Source organism: Kryptolebias marmoratus, linkage group LG15 (assembly GCF_001649575.2).
Source record: "Kryptolebias marmoratus isolate JLee-2015 linkage group LG15, ASM164957v2, whole genome shotgun sequence".
NCBI classification, from domain to species: domain Eukaryota; kingdom Metazoa; phylum Chordata; class Actinopteri; order Cyprinodontiformes; family Rivulidae; genus Kryptolebias; species Kryptolebias marmoratus.
This window is the reverse complement of record NC_051444.1, coordinates 18,593,093-18,611,331: the sequence shown is the minus strand read 5'-3', so window position 1 is coordinate 18,611,331 and position 18,239 is coordinate 18,593,093. Positions and strand designations below refer to the sequence as shown.

Genomic DNA, 18,239 nt, shown 5'->3' with positions numbered 1-18,239 from the left:
TACTCTCTTTTTTAGAAAACACCCAGAAGTCTGTTTAAACTCATAATAATGACAGATTCTTATGTGATCTTTGTGAAAGTTTGTGTTCTCTTCAGCGTCTTCCCTTCCACAGCTCACCCCGGGTGCTTCTTGTCTCCTCAGAGTCTTAAAAGGTCCCTGAAGAACCTCAGCGATATTGGTTTCCTTCAAGTCAAAGTGTTTAGGGCTTCGGATCTGATGGCTGCTGATTTAAATGGTATTTTACATTTATCATTTGATTTTGGTCTTTTATAGCACAAATGGTTTTTGTTCAGGCTTTTTGTTCAAAGTGCTGTGTTTTGCGTTGTGCAGGCAAGAGTGACCCCTTCTGCGTGTTGGAACTGGGCAGCGACAGACTGCAGACCCACACGGTCTACAAGAGCCTGAACCCAGAGTGGGACCAAGTTTTCACATTGTTAGTTTCTCTTTTCCAATACGTCACTCTGCAACATTATTTTAATGTTGCACAACAAGTGGAACCATCAGTATGTGTTGCTGTGGGACCTGACTTCCTTGTTTTGCCTCTGCAGCCCTGTCAAAGACATCCACGACGTTCTGGTGGTGACCATCTTCGATGAAGACGGCGACAAGGCGCCAGACTTTCTCGGAAAAGTCGCCATTCCTCTGCTCTCGGTACACCCATCTGACGCAGACAATACACTAATCTAGTTACACTCTGTGTGTAAATTAAAGTGAAGTCTGCGATAACACCTCAGCGGGTTGAGGGCTCGCTGAGATGTAATCCAGCGTGACTGACGGTCAGGTTCACGGCCGAGTTCAGCACCTGATGCCCTCTCTGTCCTGCAGATCCGCGAAAGACAGCAGACTGCCTTCCCCCTGAAGAAACAGGACCTGGGTAGCGCGAAGAAGGGGAGCATCACTCTGGAGCTGGAGGTTATTTTTAACCCCGTGAGTAAAAGTTCACGCTGCTGAAAGGACATGAGGAAATTCGGACTTTTGAGCTGAGGTCTGATTCTCACACACTGTGGCTCTTTTTTTTTTTTTTTTTTGACAGGTCAAAGCAAGTATAAGAACTTTCCAGCCAAAAGAGAGAGCATTCATAGAGGATAATCCCAAATTCTCCAAAAAGGTTTGACACAACTTTGATAACATGTTGAAATCATCATTTGCATGCCGACACAGACAATCTAGTTTTTATTCTAGTTTAGCTGAGGAACCTTGACTTGAAACTTGGTTGAAGCCAAAATAATAATTCAGTCTTTTGTTCTGTTGAGCTAAAAGTAATCTTTTTTTTTTTTTTTTTTTTTTGGGCAACTTTTAATCGAAAATACCTAACATTCTGTAATACCAGCTTTAAAGCTGTAAACACCTGCAGTTCTCTGTGCTTAGTAACAAATATCTCTCAGAAATAAAATTGATTTAGACACATCATGGAATCTGCTGTCAAGAAAAGCAATTTTCAAAACCGGTTTTACTTATAGGGAAAACAACAAACAGGTTAAAAAAAAACATTTACAGTGTCGACGATGAGAAAAACATGTAAGTTTTAAGAATTTTGTCTTTGATGTTCAAAATAATACAGCTTTAAACAAAAACAGGAATAGAAAGAGACTGATACTATTAATGTCTGTGTGTTTTACCTCAGTATAAAGTGGACGCTTGCCTGAATTAACTAAACTGAGCTTTAATTGAACCCGACTGAGTGAATTCTTGCTCACTGTTCTGCTACATTAGTTTGAAAAACAGGGTGCCTGACTGTCTGTACTCCCCACAAAGACTCATTGTTGTCAGACAATAACTAACTCCAAAACTGCCTAACAGACTGAGCTCGTAACATGCAGGTTTTCTGTCTGTTTAAGAGCTGGAGGTCTTTTTTGACGGACATCAGTTTCCGATTACTGACAGTGACTCATGCTAAATGATGGCAGCCCTCCTTGCTGTTTCTCTAGCTTATTTCATGTTTCCTGTTAGCCGGATATTTCACAAACCCCACTTTTATTTAAAGATTAACGCACTGTAACCAGATTCAGTACAAGTCCTGCAGTGTTTATCTCCTTTGTTGTGCATTATCTGTGTATTTCAGGCTCTGGCCAGGAACGTGATGCGCGTTCGAGCGCTTTACGGAGCCATCATGTCGACTCTGCAGTACATCAAAAGCTGCTTCCAGTGGGAGAGCGTTCCGAGGAGCCTGCTAGCCTTCCTGGTGAAGTGCCTTAACCGCTTATCAACACACTATCTGCATTTCCTTCTTGTTTTCCTCCAAGGCTGCAGAAGAGGACCGCAGTCTGGCCAACCCCTACTTGAACTCTCCCAGAGAGAATCTTAATCAATGCAGCGTTGGGCTCAGCACAAACACAGGCTTGGCCCGGCTTCTTTGTTGGAGTGGATGCTGCCAGTGCTGCGCAGCTCCTGGATGCAGAGTTAAGCCTCAGCTGGAGAGAGTAGAGTCCCAGTGGAGATGAGATGGTCTATTTTTGTTCGACTTCCCTGACAACTCATTAACCCTTCTGTCCGGTCTGCGCTCGGTTGGATTTGGACCCCATTATTCAGACAGAATTTCAATTAAAACGCTCTTCTGCGATGAGACCGATTCATCCTGTTACTGTGTAACACAGGACTGAGACAGAAACATCAGAGTAGCCTTTTAAGCCCTCAAATTTAAGCTGCAAAGTGAAGAGTGTGCCGATCTTTTTGTCTTTACTCCCCAACAGATCTGACTCGATGAAAATGGCATGCAGCAAGTTGTTTATTAACAATTCAGGCAGTCAAGGTCATAGAAAGTTCTTTTTGTTTTTACAGATCTCCTCCTGTAGATGGCACTGAGGTTTTGCTGTCTGCTAAAGGACTTTCATAAAGAGACACTTTTTTTTTTTTTAAATTTCTGGCACAGTTTGCTGTGAAAAGTGTGGTTGCAGTAGAGCTGTTATCTGATTTGAGTCATGCATTTAGTTTTATAATAACATAAACTCCTTCAGCCAGGAAGAGATCAGAGGTCAGCATGAGCTTTAACCAGCAGCATCTTTCTAGGGAAATATTTAAGCCGTATTTAAATGTGCGATTTATTTTTTACGAATATTACTGTGTTTCTGAATACTACACCTCCCTCTCCTGCATGCGCCATAAACAAGACGTGCTGTTGATTATCAGCGATGATATTGATGCCCTACCTGACAGCTCAGATGTGCACAGTAAAACAGAAATCATACAAGCAAGAACAAGCCCACGGCGTACAGTACACTCATCCTCTGACTGCACCCCAGCGCTTGAAAGACAGTACCATCTGTACTCATGTTTTCACACTATGCCCGCTGCCTTTTCAAGCCTCAGTGAGAAAGGGAAAAAAAAAAATGGCAGCTTAATACCGCCACACGGGCGTAATGAATCAAAGCTTCACTTTCTTTTGACAGGATACAGTGACGAATCACCTGCACCATCTGCCGGTTGTCACACAAAGAGTCGATACAGTGTGCTGTGAATCTGCCTTCATAGGTTGCAGAAATGTCTGCGAGACGCCTCAATTCTGGCAGTTTTAGTCATCTCCTGACTACCAAACTAAATCAAATTATTCATAAAATGTCTGCAGCTTCCCATTTCTCTGATACCATTTGATATGAATGAGAAGAAAGCTGCAGTTTTATTTCCACGGCGCGACTCCTAACTTTTCCAGTTTCCATTTTTGCCCCCCATTCCTCACTCCACCCAAATTTAGGTAAACAAGCGATATCCACTGTAAATTAACACCCGCACAGAAAACACTTGCCTAAACGTGGCTCCCCGTCAAGCTCTCACTAATCATCTCACTCTCTTTCTTGTGTTGAGCTCACTACCCCTAAATCTGTTACCTTTCCCTAACAAGAATCTGTGAATAATTTACCATCTTGTGCTCCTTTTTTCTTTGTCTCATCTCTGAATAGTTGCGGCAAAAGATAAAGCACTTGTTAAAATAAAGAAAATTTAGTAAAAAAAACAAACAATTAATGCGCACCTGAAACATTAACATGAACTTTGACGCTTCGTCCAAAACTGGATATTTTGTCCTCATTCTCTGCACAGTATTCAATTAAAGCTACTGATCATGTGTGAAATTATTGGAGTGTCACAAAAAATATGTAAAAATATTTAAATATAAATATATGATCTTTTAGTTTTTCATCCTGATGTCCACGATACCAAGTTCAGTTCACGGAAGCATCGATTTAAGACGCGTTCTGGTGAAATATTTAGGAGTTAGGAAGAGTTTAAATGGTTACGATGACTCGGTGTGGAGCTGTGGATTGGGAAAGCAAGTTGAAGATGGAGGACAAAGTAAAAGCAGTTTGGGAATAACAAAGCAAAGGCAAAAAAGAACCATGAAAAGCAATGACTACATAGGAAAAGCCAAAACATTTGAGAAATGACAAGAGTAAAATCAATAAAGAGCAGCCAAAATAAATGTTTAAAAAGTCAAAATGTTAAAATCTTAAGTTATTTGATTATATAAAAATGAACAATATTACAACCTTTTTACATCATTTAATTCCAGCTTTATTTTTTCTCATCTTTTTCCTATTTCAGATTTCTGTGGCACTCTTGTCTGTTTGTTGAGGTTGAAAGACATTTGAGGCATGATAAATGTGTTTGTCTCAGCTTTAAATCACTTTGGATAAAACGATCTAAGTGGTTAAATTAATTAAACCTAAAGTAAATTCTTAAACTGTTAGTAAGATGTTTGGAAATATTTAATCCTGTGTTTACTGGCCGGTAGTTTGAGTCAGTCAGTAGCTCAGCTATAGAAGTAAAGCTACTTTGTATTTGTTGTTCTTTCAGATTAAGATGGATCGATGTTTCGTTTTACGGTCCAAATCATAAATCTATGAGCCCTGCGTGGCGTGGCCTGAACTCTAACTTCTGCTAGCGTTTGTACGTGGTTGATAAATGTGTTGTGAGGACTGAAAAACGCTACAAAGAGGGTGTGAAGTGACTTCTGAGACCCTTCCTCTAACATGTCTGGTTAATCTCGATGCTTTCCGCTAATCTCTCCTTCAGTGGCTCCCACATTCTTATGTTCCTTTTTTTTCTCTCTCTTTAAGTTTTCTGTGATCTGGGTTGTATTCCCAAATCCCCATTTTTGCTGCTGACGGTTGTGTAATGCCTCTCAGGTCGAAGCGAGCTACAATTATCACAATCTTTATAGACTGAGGATACATTTCCACCAAAGCGTGACTCGGTTTTCCCCAGCAGCCCCCCACCCCTGCTCTCAGTCGTTACAAAGTCCTCGCTAATAAAACATAACCCTGCCAGCAAGAAGCTGGTCTCAGCTCCCGCTCCCAGGCTCTGTTTTGGCTTGTGATAACACAGACGAGAGAGCGCTTGGCTCTTTGCACATTAGAGCCGACGGTGGTGGCGGCTGTGGGCGGGAGCGGCCTGATCTGATATCGTTTATGTCCACTGGTGCCTCAGAGGAGGCTGATGCCTTTCCCAGATGTTCACCTTTTAATAGCTTATAAAAATAAAAACTAAAGGTTTTCCTGCCTCTCTCTAAAAAGATCCTTTTATAGTTTAACTCGGACGGTGAATTGAACCAATACAGACTGCATTACTTGTCTGTTTAACCAGACTCAAGTGGAATCTGCATTTATTGATATTTTGGATGGTAGATTGACACTCAGCCTCTTCGTGGATGTCTCAAACCGTCCAACGTTAATGTAAAAGCAATTAGACTCGTGCGGTTAATGTCCATCCATACGCAGGAGGCGGAGTGGAGGCACGTTTAGTGAAGCTGAGCAGCGTGGGTAATGTCAGGGTTCTCTATATGAGCCTGACCCGCGCAGATCAGATCATCTATTAGCCGGCAGCGCTTCGAGAAGGGAGCCCCGCTTTCTTCGCCACGTTCACTAATGCCTGACCTCTCCCCGCAGGTTTTCCTCTTGGCCGTGTGGTACTGGGAGTTCTACATGCTGCCGTTCTTCCTGGTCCTGCTCATCACGTGGAACTACTTCCAGATCCGGTCTGGCCGAGTCACTCAGGACGTGGTGAGTCCAGAGCAGCTCGGCTCCTGGCTCCTGTCAGCGCCTCTCTCCTTTTAATTATGTTAAAAAAAACACATATAGAAATTAAAATTTACAACAAAAAAAAGCCACGTTTTTGTGCTCATAATTTGAAGCATGTATGTTACCATAGCAACCAGCTGCCCACGGCTTTATAATATATAATAATAAAATAACACACAGCACAAAGGCATAGAAAACTCACTGAATAGGGTGATATAACAGATCATTATAGTCTAAGCTAATTCCCAGTGCTTTTTCTTTATTAGCGCAGCTTTTTTTTTTAAAGTTCCTTTCTTGCCTCGCCGTCGCTGTAATTGGTAGTCTGATGCTCAGCTCTTGTTTTGATTAGTCAAACTAGAAGTGGGGGGAAAGCGTTCAGCACCCTCTCTCCAAAAGGTCGTAACACACGGTGCTTCTTATCACCTCTTTGACCGCTTTGAGTTTCATTCACGTCGTCAGATTCTGTGCCTCATGAGGAAAATCAGCTCTAACAATACAGACCATTATTCAGAAATCAGTCAAATGTTCCTAAAACAGCAAAGTCATTCTACATGAATTATTACCCGTAACCTTTATAACTTTTTTCCGAGATATATTGAAGAGAATTGAGAACAAGCAAAGCTTTTTACCTTTTTATATAACATTTTAACACCGACCATCAAATCAGCTACAAGCAATCCCTTCGTGAAAATCCAGACATAAAGCTTCTAACATTTTACTTTAAACTACAGGAAAATACAGGGAGAAATAAAAATAAGACTTCAAGCAGATTTTATTTGGCTGCTCTGATGCCTGTTGGCTCCAATCAGATACTCGTTGTCTTTTCTTTGCTCCAGGTTCGTCCAACAGAGCTCGATCAGACCTGTTCAGGTGTTCACAGAAACTCAGTAACCTGTAAATTCAGCACTAAGTGCGCTCGGTCTTTTCAGCAGAGTGGGCAGCAGCAGAGACGAATCAGCTGCTCGGATCTAATGCGAAAGAAATATAATCATGTGGTAATAATCAAACAATAATCCAATCAAATGGTGGTCAGAACTGATCTGTTTACAAACCTCCTCTATTCGTTTTTTTTTTATAAATCCCAACTATGAGGCAAAACCTTGTAACTTAAGAGAGGAATACTTTAGCTTTGGAAAACATACTTAAAGAAAGAAAAAAAAAAAGCTGAAATAGTTGTAATTTTTTGTTTATCTTTTTTTATTTTCACGTAAAGCTGGGAGGAACTAAAAAGATTTAACCGTGAAGCGAAACAACCCCATTTAGTCGTGTTTGGTACGGACTTCTGTCAGAAAACCCTCCCATGTAGTTTCATAAAACATCCCCCTCAAAGTTACCCACTGGTCATCAAACTTTCTTTCCACCGATGGAATGAGAGAAGCATCTCTCCTCCTGCTTCCTCTGACACGCAGCTTCTTCTCGTCGGTAACTGCGGACGTGATGTTCTTCACTTTAAAAGCATCGAACTCTTTGTCCAAAAACAGGCTGGTGGATCATCACTGAGCCTCACCTTCATCCAGTCATCCACAGTTCATGATGCTGTCGTTTCAGACCACCTAACCCATTTATTATTGTTCCCCGTCAAACTGCGGCTCTTGAGTTTATTATTTCTTTTGTGCTGCTGTTTTAAAGGCATGCTGTTTTTTTAGTTTTTTTTTTGTTTTGCCACACTTCATATTGAATCACCGCCTTGAGGGACTTTTATAATTCCTTCCATTGTTTCAGCTCTTTTTTTATTACAACTAAAAGTTCCTTTACAGATTCAGACGTGCAGGTGTTTTTTAAAATATAAGTTTGTTCTCTTATTTGTTCTTCTGCTTGATCTGGAAAAAAAAGTTTATTAAAGGTATTATTTATTTTAAGTATAACTCTTAAAGCAACAACAATCTTCTGTTAAATGCTGTGTTGTTTCATAATTTCATACTTTTATTAAATAAGTGGAAATGAAAACCAAAGGGGCGGTTTGTAGTTTTTATTAAAAGTTGTATAAAACACGAGAAGAATTGTTCCCCTTCTCCTCCAGGAATGGTTCAAAGTGCTGCTTTAGTCGCTCAATGTTTCCTGAATTAGTAGCTAATAGCTGCTAATTAAAGAAATGATTTTGGGATCATTTCCCAGTTTATAAAACTCTTGGTGGAAAAAGCAAACATGAAAGGCTGCTCTCTTTTAAACCCCCTTTTTTTCCCTTAAAAGCAGTGTTCACATAAGTGCTGTTGTTTTAAATAATGATTTTTTGGACACTTTAAGATATTCTGGTGTGTGTCTCTGAGGGAAAAAGCCCAACAGTCAGCTGTCCTGCAGGGCTGAGGTGTTCCAGAGAGACTCCTTCTGCTCTCCCCTTCCCTCCTGGTTCACCTTTCTGTTCCTTCTTTTCTCGTTCCAGAAGAGCATGGATTTGGAGGATGAGGACGAGGATGATGATAAGGTACGTACCTCAGAGGGCGGTTTGTTTTTAGTCGCTCACAGCTCACTTCTGATGAGTAGAAAAGCATTATCTCCATTTCCCCTCTGTTGACAGAGGTATCTCTCTGTGATCTATTGCTGCGTGTTGCTAAGCTCTTTACTCAGCACTAAATCTTCTGCTGCATTTTGATTCCTGCCAACCAAGCAGTTGTAGTTGTGTTTTTTTAAACTTGTGCTTACCAAAAGACATTTAGGCCTAATGAAGACCTCACCAACCTGTTTCCACTTGTCACAACATATTCATATGTAAATAGAGGGGTGTGGAAAAGGTCCTGCTGCATTGGGGAAAGTCCCTGAGCTTAACAAACTGCATAATACCATCAATACAGAACTAATGACAGCACTTAGACATGCTTCTTCAGAGCTCTTTTTGAAGGTTTGTGTTGAAATGCTTTTAGGCGAAGGAATATTTCTTCAGAGTGACAGCGGTTTATTGTAGACGCCCTGAATGGCTGCGTGGGTCCGATTCAGAGCCATTCTCATAGCGGTTCCAGTGGGAACGTGACCCTAATATGACTGAAGGGTTTCAGTGTGAAACTCTGGTTTACACGGGGCTTTTTTCTCTCTCTCTCTCGAGTCTCTGCATCTGGACAATCTTTTCCTGCCGTCTTCACACAGCCCATCTGCGATCTCCGTTAGTCCCTGCCTGTTTGATGTGGACATGTTTCTGTCCTCTGAGAGCCAGGCCTCCTGTGTTTACATTAAAGCCATTATTCCTTGTGAGGAGGGGGGTCTCTTCACAGGACTTCGTCTCTTTCATAATGCTGCGTCCAGCCCCGCTCTGAAGAGCTTTCACCTCTAGACCTTCTTCCACAGATCAAACCGGTGGTCTTGGGAACATTAAATGATATTAATCTGACAGACGGGTTCAGGGATTTCAGACTTTTACAAGCAACTTTTATCATCATTCCACCTTTTAAAACAAGCGTTATTATTTCTTTTAGAAGGGAGAAGCAAATTAAACTAGAATAAACTTAAACTAAAATACAGCAAATGTATTATCACATTAAATTCATAACACTTTTTCATAGTGGTGGGATTTTTTCTTCCTCAGGAGACAGAGAGGAAGGGGCTCATTGACAAAATCCACATGGTCCAGGACATCATCATCACCGTTCAAAACCTGCTGGACGACATCGCCTGTCTGGGCGAGAGGATTAAAAAGTAAGACGATTACTTTGGATTAATTTTTAAAAGTCAGTCTGAAATTGTCTATAATTGAGTCTTTTTTTTATACTGTACAATGTTCTGAAAGTGCTGTATTTTATCAACAATCAGTAAATGAATCTTCACTGACTTTGTTTTTTATTTGTCAGCACGTTCAACTGGTCGGTGCCGTTCCTGTCTGCTTTGGCTCTGCTGATCTTCATCATCGCTGCGGTTCTCACATACTTCATCCCTGTCCGCTACATAGTCCTAATATGGGGTGAGTTTGAAATAAAATGAGCTGCGTGTATCTTTTTTTACTGTTTCCAGTATGGCTTTTATGTTATTGACCACAATGAAAGTCCTTTTTGGATTTAAATAGCTGAACCCATTTTTATTTGCCGATTTTTGTACGAATTTGTTAATTCGTAACATTTCACAGGAGTAAATTCCGAGTATTTCTCTGCAGATTTTCTGGCTGTTTCTTTCTTTTAAAAGCCTATAATGTTAAAAGTCTGACATATTTTGGCTTAATCTGAATGCTCAAATCTGGCTAATCTACCAGCACCAAGCTAAGAGTCAAACAAGTAGGCCTACATGTGTGTTACGGTGCTAAAAACAATGTTTCCTGGACAGCGTGAGTCTCCCCCGCAAGCACGTGTTTGTGTGGAAACAAAGAGCAAACAAGTCTTAATGATACGTTGGTGTGAATTTCTGTTTTAGGTATCAATAAATTCACCAAGAAGTTACGGAACCCGTACAGCATCGACAACAATGAAGTGCTTGATTTCCTCTCGAGGGTGCCGTCAGATGTGCAGAAGGTAGGCTCTGCAGGATCAGCCGGTCAGGAAGCCCAAAATCCCAGAGCCCGCCAGCTCTGCCTCCCACCACAACAACTCCCAGGCTTTCTTCGCTCTTCTCTGTATAATTAGCTTTGTCTGTATAATTACAGCAGCCCCCCGTATAATTTTAGTTGTGTTTTGGTCATGATACATCCCCGGTGGAGGTCTGCCACTGCTGGTGTCTCCTCCACAAACCCACAGACACATTACCAACAAGAGCTTCTCCGGAGTCCTGCGTTCACGGCGAACCGTCAAAACTCAGCAACACCAACATATCGCTTTATTTATTTACTGTCTGGTCTTTGTCTCTGACTTTATCCTGTCTACTTTCTGTCACTTCGCTCCCTTTTATCCGTCATCACTCCTCCTCCCCTACCCCACCCCCTGAGTTGTTAGTCCCCATTTGTCTCCGTCCTCGAAGCGCCCGGGTCACCCGGTTCAGAGAAACAGACACTGAAGCAGAGAGATGCTCCCGTCTCAGTCTCACTGAGTGTTCATGACAACGACGGACATCTCGCTCATTAGTGATATTCTCCTCTTTTAGCCGCCTGCAATTAGAAGCGAACACTTGCGCAGTTTAGTGCATTGGAAGTATTCAACACGGGAGGAAAATCTCATCTAAATATAAAACTCCTGGTGACTCATTAGCAAGATGTATTAAAATTATGAATAGTTTCCCTAAATAATTTCCCCTCAGGTTCCGCCTGAACTTGGAAGCACTCTTTCACCCTCTGAATTCATGAAAGAAAGAGGATTTTGAAGCTTTGAACCTGGTCACCGATGTCTCTGGTGTTTGTGTTCTCTTACCTAACTAATAATTATTTTCCTTGTTCCCCTGCAGGTTCAGTACAGCGAGCTGAAAAGCAGCAGGAAGAAGAAGGTGTCGTAAAAAAAATAAAATAAAATAAAACAGAGCAGGAGGAAGATGGTTTACCTGACGCTGCTGTTTGAGGGAGTTGCACCCAAAAACACCCCGTGGAGGACGGTGAAACTGTCTGAGCTCTGCAGAAACGCCGGCTTGTGTCGGTTTCTGGACACTCGGTTGGCACAAACCTCGGTCTGCTGTTACTGAAGCGCGGCTCGGATCAGCCAGCACTTCTCAACCAAATGAGGACCCTGCAGAGATTATTTTCTCACTTCTACGAATGTTTCTATTTGTGTATTTCTGGAGCAGCTTGCACTGTTATTTGCAGCAAAGAATATCGATGTAATATTTTCTGTACAGTTTAAAGTTATCAACCAGAAACTGCTGTGTTTTATATTCTCGGCACATAATATTAATGGTTTATACTTCTTTTTTAAAAAAAAAACAGTCTTTTCTGGAATTAATGTACATTTTTATGTGTTATTTAAATAGTTGTCATAAGGTATTTTAAAGGAAAGGGGCTTTGGATTCAGATATTATCCTAATTTTCTAAATCTAATTTTTTATATTTAAGTAAATATGAGAGGTTAGCAGCTAAATGCTTGACAATTCTGAGCTTCTTGCATTTAAAACTAAATCATTCTCATGTGCAGTTAGTAATCACTAACTTGATTTGATCATGCCAATCTAAATTTGTTCTTATGTTTAGTTTTTATCATGCCAACAGGACGCCCGACACTCTTTTCCTGATCTACTCTCTGTTTGTGAGCCACTTTATTTATTATAGACAAAGTCTTCATGAAGTCTTTGTGTCGTTAATTTCTAACAGCAATAAATCCATGCTCTGGCGTGCCTTTGTCTCTGCTGTGAATCCTCCTGTGTGCAGTCTCCGTCCTCTCCCTGCTCCGCTGCTGCAGAATTGTGGGCGTCTTAACGGCGCGGCTCCAGAGCCCCCACTCTTCATTAGGCTTTCATGAAGCGAAGCGAGGCTGTGCGAGACCTCGCCGGCACCCGGGCTGCCCCGCTGCGTTGATGGCCCTTGGGCATCGCCACAAGCAGGAGGACCTCGGCGACCTCCCCTCAGCTCCCGTGACGAGATGCCTGCAGCCAGCATCCTATCAAACGCCGCAGCACAGACACAAAGCTCCGGTACCGGGCTGCACGGAGCTCCAGAGGAAGACCTTAGAACCAGCCACGAGGAACAGCAGGCGCATTAATTTAGAGTCTGGAGAATTGAAATGACTCAGAAGTTGCTGTTCCTGGGGTTCTTTAGGCTTTTAAGTCAGAGCCCGTGGAATTTTAACCAACAGAAGTAAAAAAACAGGCAAAAACATTAATTGCTGCACATGTTTAGGTGTATCATTTCCGTGTGCTTGTTCATTTAATATGCATGCAACATCCTGCACAGCGCTGTACAAGCGAGGCAAAAACAATGCTGATTTGTCCAACTGTCTGGAGGGCAGAGAGTGGGAGGAATGTGTCAGAGAATGACCTGTGTCTCTTCATCCAGCTATAATGTTGACTTAGGTTTTCAATATTAATAACCTGCTGTCACGGACACTAGAAGGACATCTCAATCTGCCACTTATAGGCTCCGCATGAATATGTATAGGCAGCGAGACGCGTCAAAATTACCAAGTGAAATTATGGTTCACACGTGGGGACTAATGTGATGTGGCACATGCATTACGACGAGCCACAAATAGGCAGCAGCTGAGTGGTCTCAGAAGACTTGTTATGAGTTGTTGTTAAGACGGACAGAAGAAGATTCAGCTGGGACTGTGCACAGAAGGACGCTGCAAATGAAGCCCTGTAGAAGCTGTGATTATCCATTACAGGAGTCTTTATTATCTCATTAATAACGGCGTGTAGTATGGACCGTTGGCGCTCAGAGTTTGGAGTGGTGGCGTTTTATGGGTGCTGTGTTGTTGAAATGATTCCCAATGTTGAAAACAAGCTAATGATACCTGACTGGTTGAGAAGATTTGTGGACGTATATATAGGAATGCACATTACATGCTGTCTTTAAACGAAGATCATCTTATTTTGACAAAGATGGTCAAACCTTCTAAATAGCATTAGTGCTCTGAGTTGGAAGGACTCTCAGCTACTACCACACCAAGCTTTAGCTCAATATCTATAAAAATGCACTGATTTATGGTCATTGTTTGTTTTAAAATGGTTGGTTAGTTGTGGTGACCAGTTTGTTGACTCCAGAAGTTGTCCATGTACATCCACTGATTTCTTTCTGGAGGTTTCATTAAAATCCGTCCAGTGGGTCATGAGATATTTTGCTAACAGACAGGGCTGATGCCAACAGTTAATGCCAGGGTTTTAGGCTAACATCTTACTTATTGTGTAACGCTCTAATACATGTTTGGAATGACTTTTGGCTGCTACCACACCTGATTTTAGCTCAATATTTGTAAAACCGGCTGATTTAAAGTCATATTTGTGTTTGCTAAGGTTGACTGGCTGTGGCGTCCATGTTGAATTGAGTCCACAGTTGTGGACATTCATCCAGCAATTACTTTCTGAGAGTTTCCTTAAAATCCGTCCAGTGGTTCATGAGATATTTTGCTAACACGACAGACAAACGAACACGCAGACGCAATCACAGGAAAAACATTATCATCCGCCTTTCGGGAGCTGGTGATAATAATAATAATAATAATGCGTGTTAACCCTCAGATCTAAATACAGCTCAGCTCATGTACAGTTGGTGTGTGTGTGTGTGTGTGTGTGGGGTGGGGGGGCAGCTGACTTACAGAGTGGCGAGATCACTGCTGCTCACTCAGGTCTCCATGTCTCCTAACATCACCACTCATTATGAGAGAGATATAATTGTCACAAAACTGTCCTGATAATAGGAATCATTATCATAATCATCATTTCTGTTGACCTCTTACCAGCAGCTGATGAACTGCTAATGTGTTTTAATGAGGTGGGCCGAGTTGGAATAAGCCTTTTTGGCATCGTGAGAAACAAGCTTCAAAACTTCATACAGAAACGCAAAATGCTGTTCAGATATTCGTAGTTATTGATGTATGTCCTGGAAATGTCCCATTTTGTTTGTTCACATCACTTCTAGACAGTCAGGGAGCCACTAGATGTGTTCATAAAATTCTCATTAATCCATGACAAAAAAGAAAAATGTGAATCTTTCTTTTTTTAAATTGATAGCAATAAATGCAATAAGCACATAAAAATAGTTGTTTAGATAAGTTATAAAGCCACAGGCGTTAACTTGGAATTAAAGCTAACATAAAAAACTATTGTACCAAACTTCTATTTATAGTCATCTCAAGTTATTAGGAAAATTTGTTTTTGTCAAATTTGTTGTTGTGTGTGTGAACTGTCAAGTGTAAAACTTAACAACATGGTAACTTTTCTTTTTGCCTTAGTGAAATATTCTAAGCCTATATAATTATAACTAATTAACTTTTGGAGGCAACCCAATTTAAGATGGCCGCCACAGCTAAACGACCGTATCTAAAACAGACATTGCTGCAACGCAGTCAACATTTACAGATATTGAGCTAAAATCTGGTGTGGTAGTGGCTGAGAGCCATCCCACGCACGTTTCGAGGACTAACAGTGCATTGGGCATCTTCTTTGTTTGACTGTCTGTCTGTTAGCAAAATATCTCATGAGCCACTGAATGGATTTTAATGAAACCCTCAGGAAGTAAACATATGATTCACATCTACGACTGATAAAGGTTCAGAGTCGAACCAGTTGAACCATATAACTCTGACATTTCATAACATCTATGCAATCCTTCAAAGAAAACTAGACCTTCATTTTAAAAAAACAAAACAAAAAGAGTTTGACTTTTCAAATGTCTTTTTTCCAGTCGACATTAGCTCCTTGTAGCAATGAGCTTCAGTTTGATGATGTGGACACTATATATCCCCCTCTTCCTTAACTTTAACATCAACATTTTCACAAAGGGTCTGGGTCCAAGTTACATCCACTGAGTGTATTATGGGCTGCTGTCCAGAGCCTGTGGGACAACAGTGTCCTCCTGGAGCAGACCGACATCAAAGTCTTTCATCCAGCAGAGCCCGAGGCAACGGAGCGCCGACAGCTCTGACTGACAGAGGAGATGCAAATCCACTTCAATAAGCTAACACCGTCGTCTCAGAAGGGCCTTCGGTGTCTTTTTGCTTTGAATCAGACACTCCATGAATGTTACAGACCTCTCCAAAATTCCCCAACATTAAGGTGTATTAACAGATACTCTGTGTTTAGTGAGGGTCTGTACAAGACAACAGATCTCATTCACAAAATAAAAGAGACACTTTGGTCTTTGCTGCCTTATGTAAATGTTGAGCTACAGTCACTCATGGGGATGTGTAGTTACCCTTACATCAACAACTTCCTGCTGAAAAAAAAGGACTTTTAGACAGTTTTACCCTTTTATGCATAGTGGACAACTGTTTCAAAACCTTGCATGTGTGGCTTTTTATGTTATAACTGCACACAGATCACTAAAAACTCTGAAAACGACCACTTGAGTGAATGGATGTGGAAAAGGTCTTGATTAAATACAATTTTTACAATTTCTTTTTCCCACCCTTTTTTTATGCCCTAAGAAAAATAAAAACACTTTGGGTAAAAAAAAATAAAAATCCTAGCTGAAGTTATTACAATTCATGCATGAACGGGTTAATTTAATGGAAATTATATTTTAAAAAGTCTACTTTATGTTGTGTATCTTTTTTTGTTTATTTGTTTTGGTTCTCTGCAAATCCCACTAATAGTGTATGAAATAAGTGGACACAAACATTTGAAAACCTCTCATTTAGATTAGCTTGTTTCCATATGACATTTTTAAAGCCATTGATGAAAAAGAGCATGAAGTCAAGCTAACTAGGATGAGCTACTGCTTGCCTAATTACCATTTTTTCTCATAAAACTACAGTATGTTAAATGACCGAAGTTCTTTTTAATAAAACTACACTCATGTTTGTATACTTGGCTGAGTTAAAAGTTGGGTTCTCTTGTGTAGACCTGCATCTCCCAATTATCAGTTAGCTAACTTATTTCAAAAGTGTCCTCTTCAGCAGGTTTACAGTTGTGTCAGTGAACCTTTGAGTACCACAACAATGTCTGATTGCAGGTGTGCAGCTTCTGCTGAACACCAATACAGAAGATCAAGGAGACAAACATTATTTTGCAGCATCTTTATTGATGATCTTTCAGACATGTGAGGTGATATATTCTACCACCCCAACATTTAAAACACAACATTATTTGTTTGGCATCAGTGTTGTTAGCAGCCGTAGAGCATGTTGATTCTTGTGATGTCCCAGCGGGACATTCCATTCCTCTGGCCAATCGGGACGTTGGGGTTGGGGATGGGGGTGATGGTGTCCTTTCCGTAGCCGATGGAGAAGGCGTCTCTTCCGTAGTGCATGATGGAGCTGTAGTCGTAGGGTGTGTTCAGGTTGTTGGTGTCGTGTTTGTAGAAGTTGTAGGCACTTTGCTGAATGATGTTCTGCCAGTTGATCCTGACGTAGCTGTCGCGGTCGCTCCTGGTCTGCTCGTGCTGGAAGCCCAGAGCGTGGAGGAGCTCATGCTGGGCGATACCACCATAGATGCAGCCCCCCTTGTTGAGCGACAGCTCCTGTCTTCCTCCTGTTCTGCCCAGTTCCGAGTAACAGCCGGTTTTGCTCTGAACCATGATGTAGTCGTTCTCACTGGTACGAGGGGTGAAGCGGATGCAGGTCTGGCCAGCGAAGGCCCTCATGGCACCCTCGATCGTTTGTCTCTCATATCCGCTGAACTCACGGCCCACGATGTAGGGGATCACCACCAAGCCGTTGGAGGCTTTTTTCCACAGGCAACTGTTGTAGTAGCACTTCATGGCATTTCTGGATTTGGGAGCCACAATGTCTCCTTCCAGCAGCATTTCGTCGGAGCCGTTATTGGCCGTGAGAATCTTGGCGGTCAGGTCCACATGTTCTGACCCTTCTTTTGGGTCTTCCTCGTATTGGTCTCCATCATGGTCTCCATCTTGGTCTCCTTCCTCCTGGAGAGGAAGAGCCTGGGAGAGGCCGAGCAGGAGCAGCAGCAGCAGGCTGGCAGAGGGAGCCATCTTCAGGGTCAGAGTGGAGGCTGAGGAGCTTCTGTAGAGAGCTGCTGTGGAGAGACTCCTTGAAGCTTGATGTCTGACTCCGTTCAGTCCAGGGTCTTTATACTCTCCTCTTCAGGTGTGTCTACAACAGGATTATGGGTTGGGGTCCACATTGCTAGGCCTAAAATAAACCTGTGCAGGGTGGACTCCACAGACAAACCTACTTTTTAAACAGCATTTGATCCCTCAAGGATTTCCTTTGTCTGTTTTGACTTTTTTTTGTAAACCTATTCTCTTTAACCGTACTAAACATTAGTAGTTTCATCTTTCTTTGATTTACAAATGTTGTCTTCACAACCTTTTTTCAAATCATATTTGTTGAACTCTAATAGTACTTATTTTTTCGCTGATGACCTGAGTAAAGGAAGTCTCCTGAGTGCCTGATATGAAAAGCTGTTAAAGTTGTATCAAAACTACTGTCTCCTTCATGGGGATGATCGACAGCCTTTATAAACTTGTGCATGTGTAGAAAATGGTAAAAGGTTCCTGTGGGACTGTGCTCCCTAAGAAATGAATTTTAAATTGTATAAAGAAGACTGATTGGTTTCAAACAACACCATGGCTTTGTCACCATCAAGGACACCAGATTAATTCGACTTCTGATGCACTCGTGTAAATTCATTGTACAGTCTTAAAGATTGGGTCATCCATTAGATCGATGTTAACCTGAGTTTAAACGTTGACGTCTGAGGAATCCCAAATAAATGGGGTTTTGATTCAGCTGTGTCAAACCTGAGCATTTCTTAAAGTACAAAAAGGGGTATAGTTATTTATCC

At 41.5% G+C, this 18,239-nt stretch overlaps 2 protein-coding genes across 4 annotated transcripts in view; one reads left to right on the top strand and one right to left on the bottom strand.

Moving 5' to 3' along the window:
• The window catches only part of LOC108241612 (multiple C2 and transmembrane domain-containing protein 2-like), a 41,010-nt gene extending 28,836 nt beyond the window's left edge, over nucleotides 1–12,174 (top strand). For 2 of the 3 annotated variants that reach the window (XM_017425899.3, XM_017425898.3), the window contains 12 exons: nucleotides 142–235; nucleotides 331–433; nucleotides 549–651; nucleotides 826–927; nucleotides 1,034–1,108; nucleotides 2,063–2,182; nucleotides 5,877–5,990; nucleotides 8,389–8,430; nucleotides 9,523–9,632; nucleotides 9,785–9,894; nucleotides 10,338–10,435; nucleotides 11,298–12,174. In XM_017425899.3, coding sequence (XP_017281388.1) covers nucleotides 142–235; nucleotides 331–433; nucleotides 549–651; nucleotides 826–927; nucleotides 1,034–1,108; nucleotides 2,063–2,182; nucleotides 5,877–5,990; nucleotides 8,389–8,430; nucleotides 9,523–9,632; nucleotides 9,785–9,894; nucleotides 10,338–10,435; nucleotides 11,298–11,345 — 1,119 coding nt within the window. In that variant the 3' untranslated portion in view covers nucleotides 11,346–12,174. The remainder of the gene's footprint in view (nucleotides 1–141; nucleotides 236–330; nucleotides 434–548; nucleotides 652–825; nucleotides 928–1,033; nucleotides 1,109–2,062; nucleotides 2,183–5,876; nucleotides 5,991–8,388; nucleotides 8,431–9,522; nucleotides 9,633–9,784; nucleotides 9,895–10,337; nucleotides 10,436–11,297) is intronic. The other variant, XM_025007956.2, reaches the window with a different exon arrangement.
• Nucleotides 12,175–16,495: 4,321 nt separating this feature from the next.
• LOC108241582 (high choriolytic enzyme 1) lies at nucleotides 16,496–17,512 on the bottom strand. Its single transcript, XM_017425853.2, has one exon. It carries the CDS (start codon nucleotides 17,422–17,424, stop codon nucleotides 16,600–16,602), a length of 825 nt encoding a protein of 274 aa, XP_017281342.1. The 5' UTR covers nucleotides 17,425–17,512; the 3' UTR covers nucleotides 16,496–16,599.
• Between the last annotated feature and the right edge of the window lie 727 nt (nucleotides 17,513–18,239).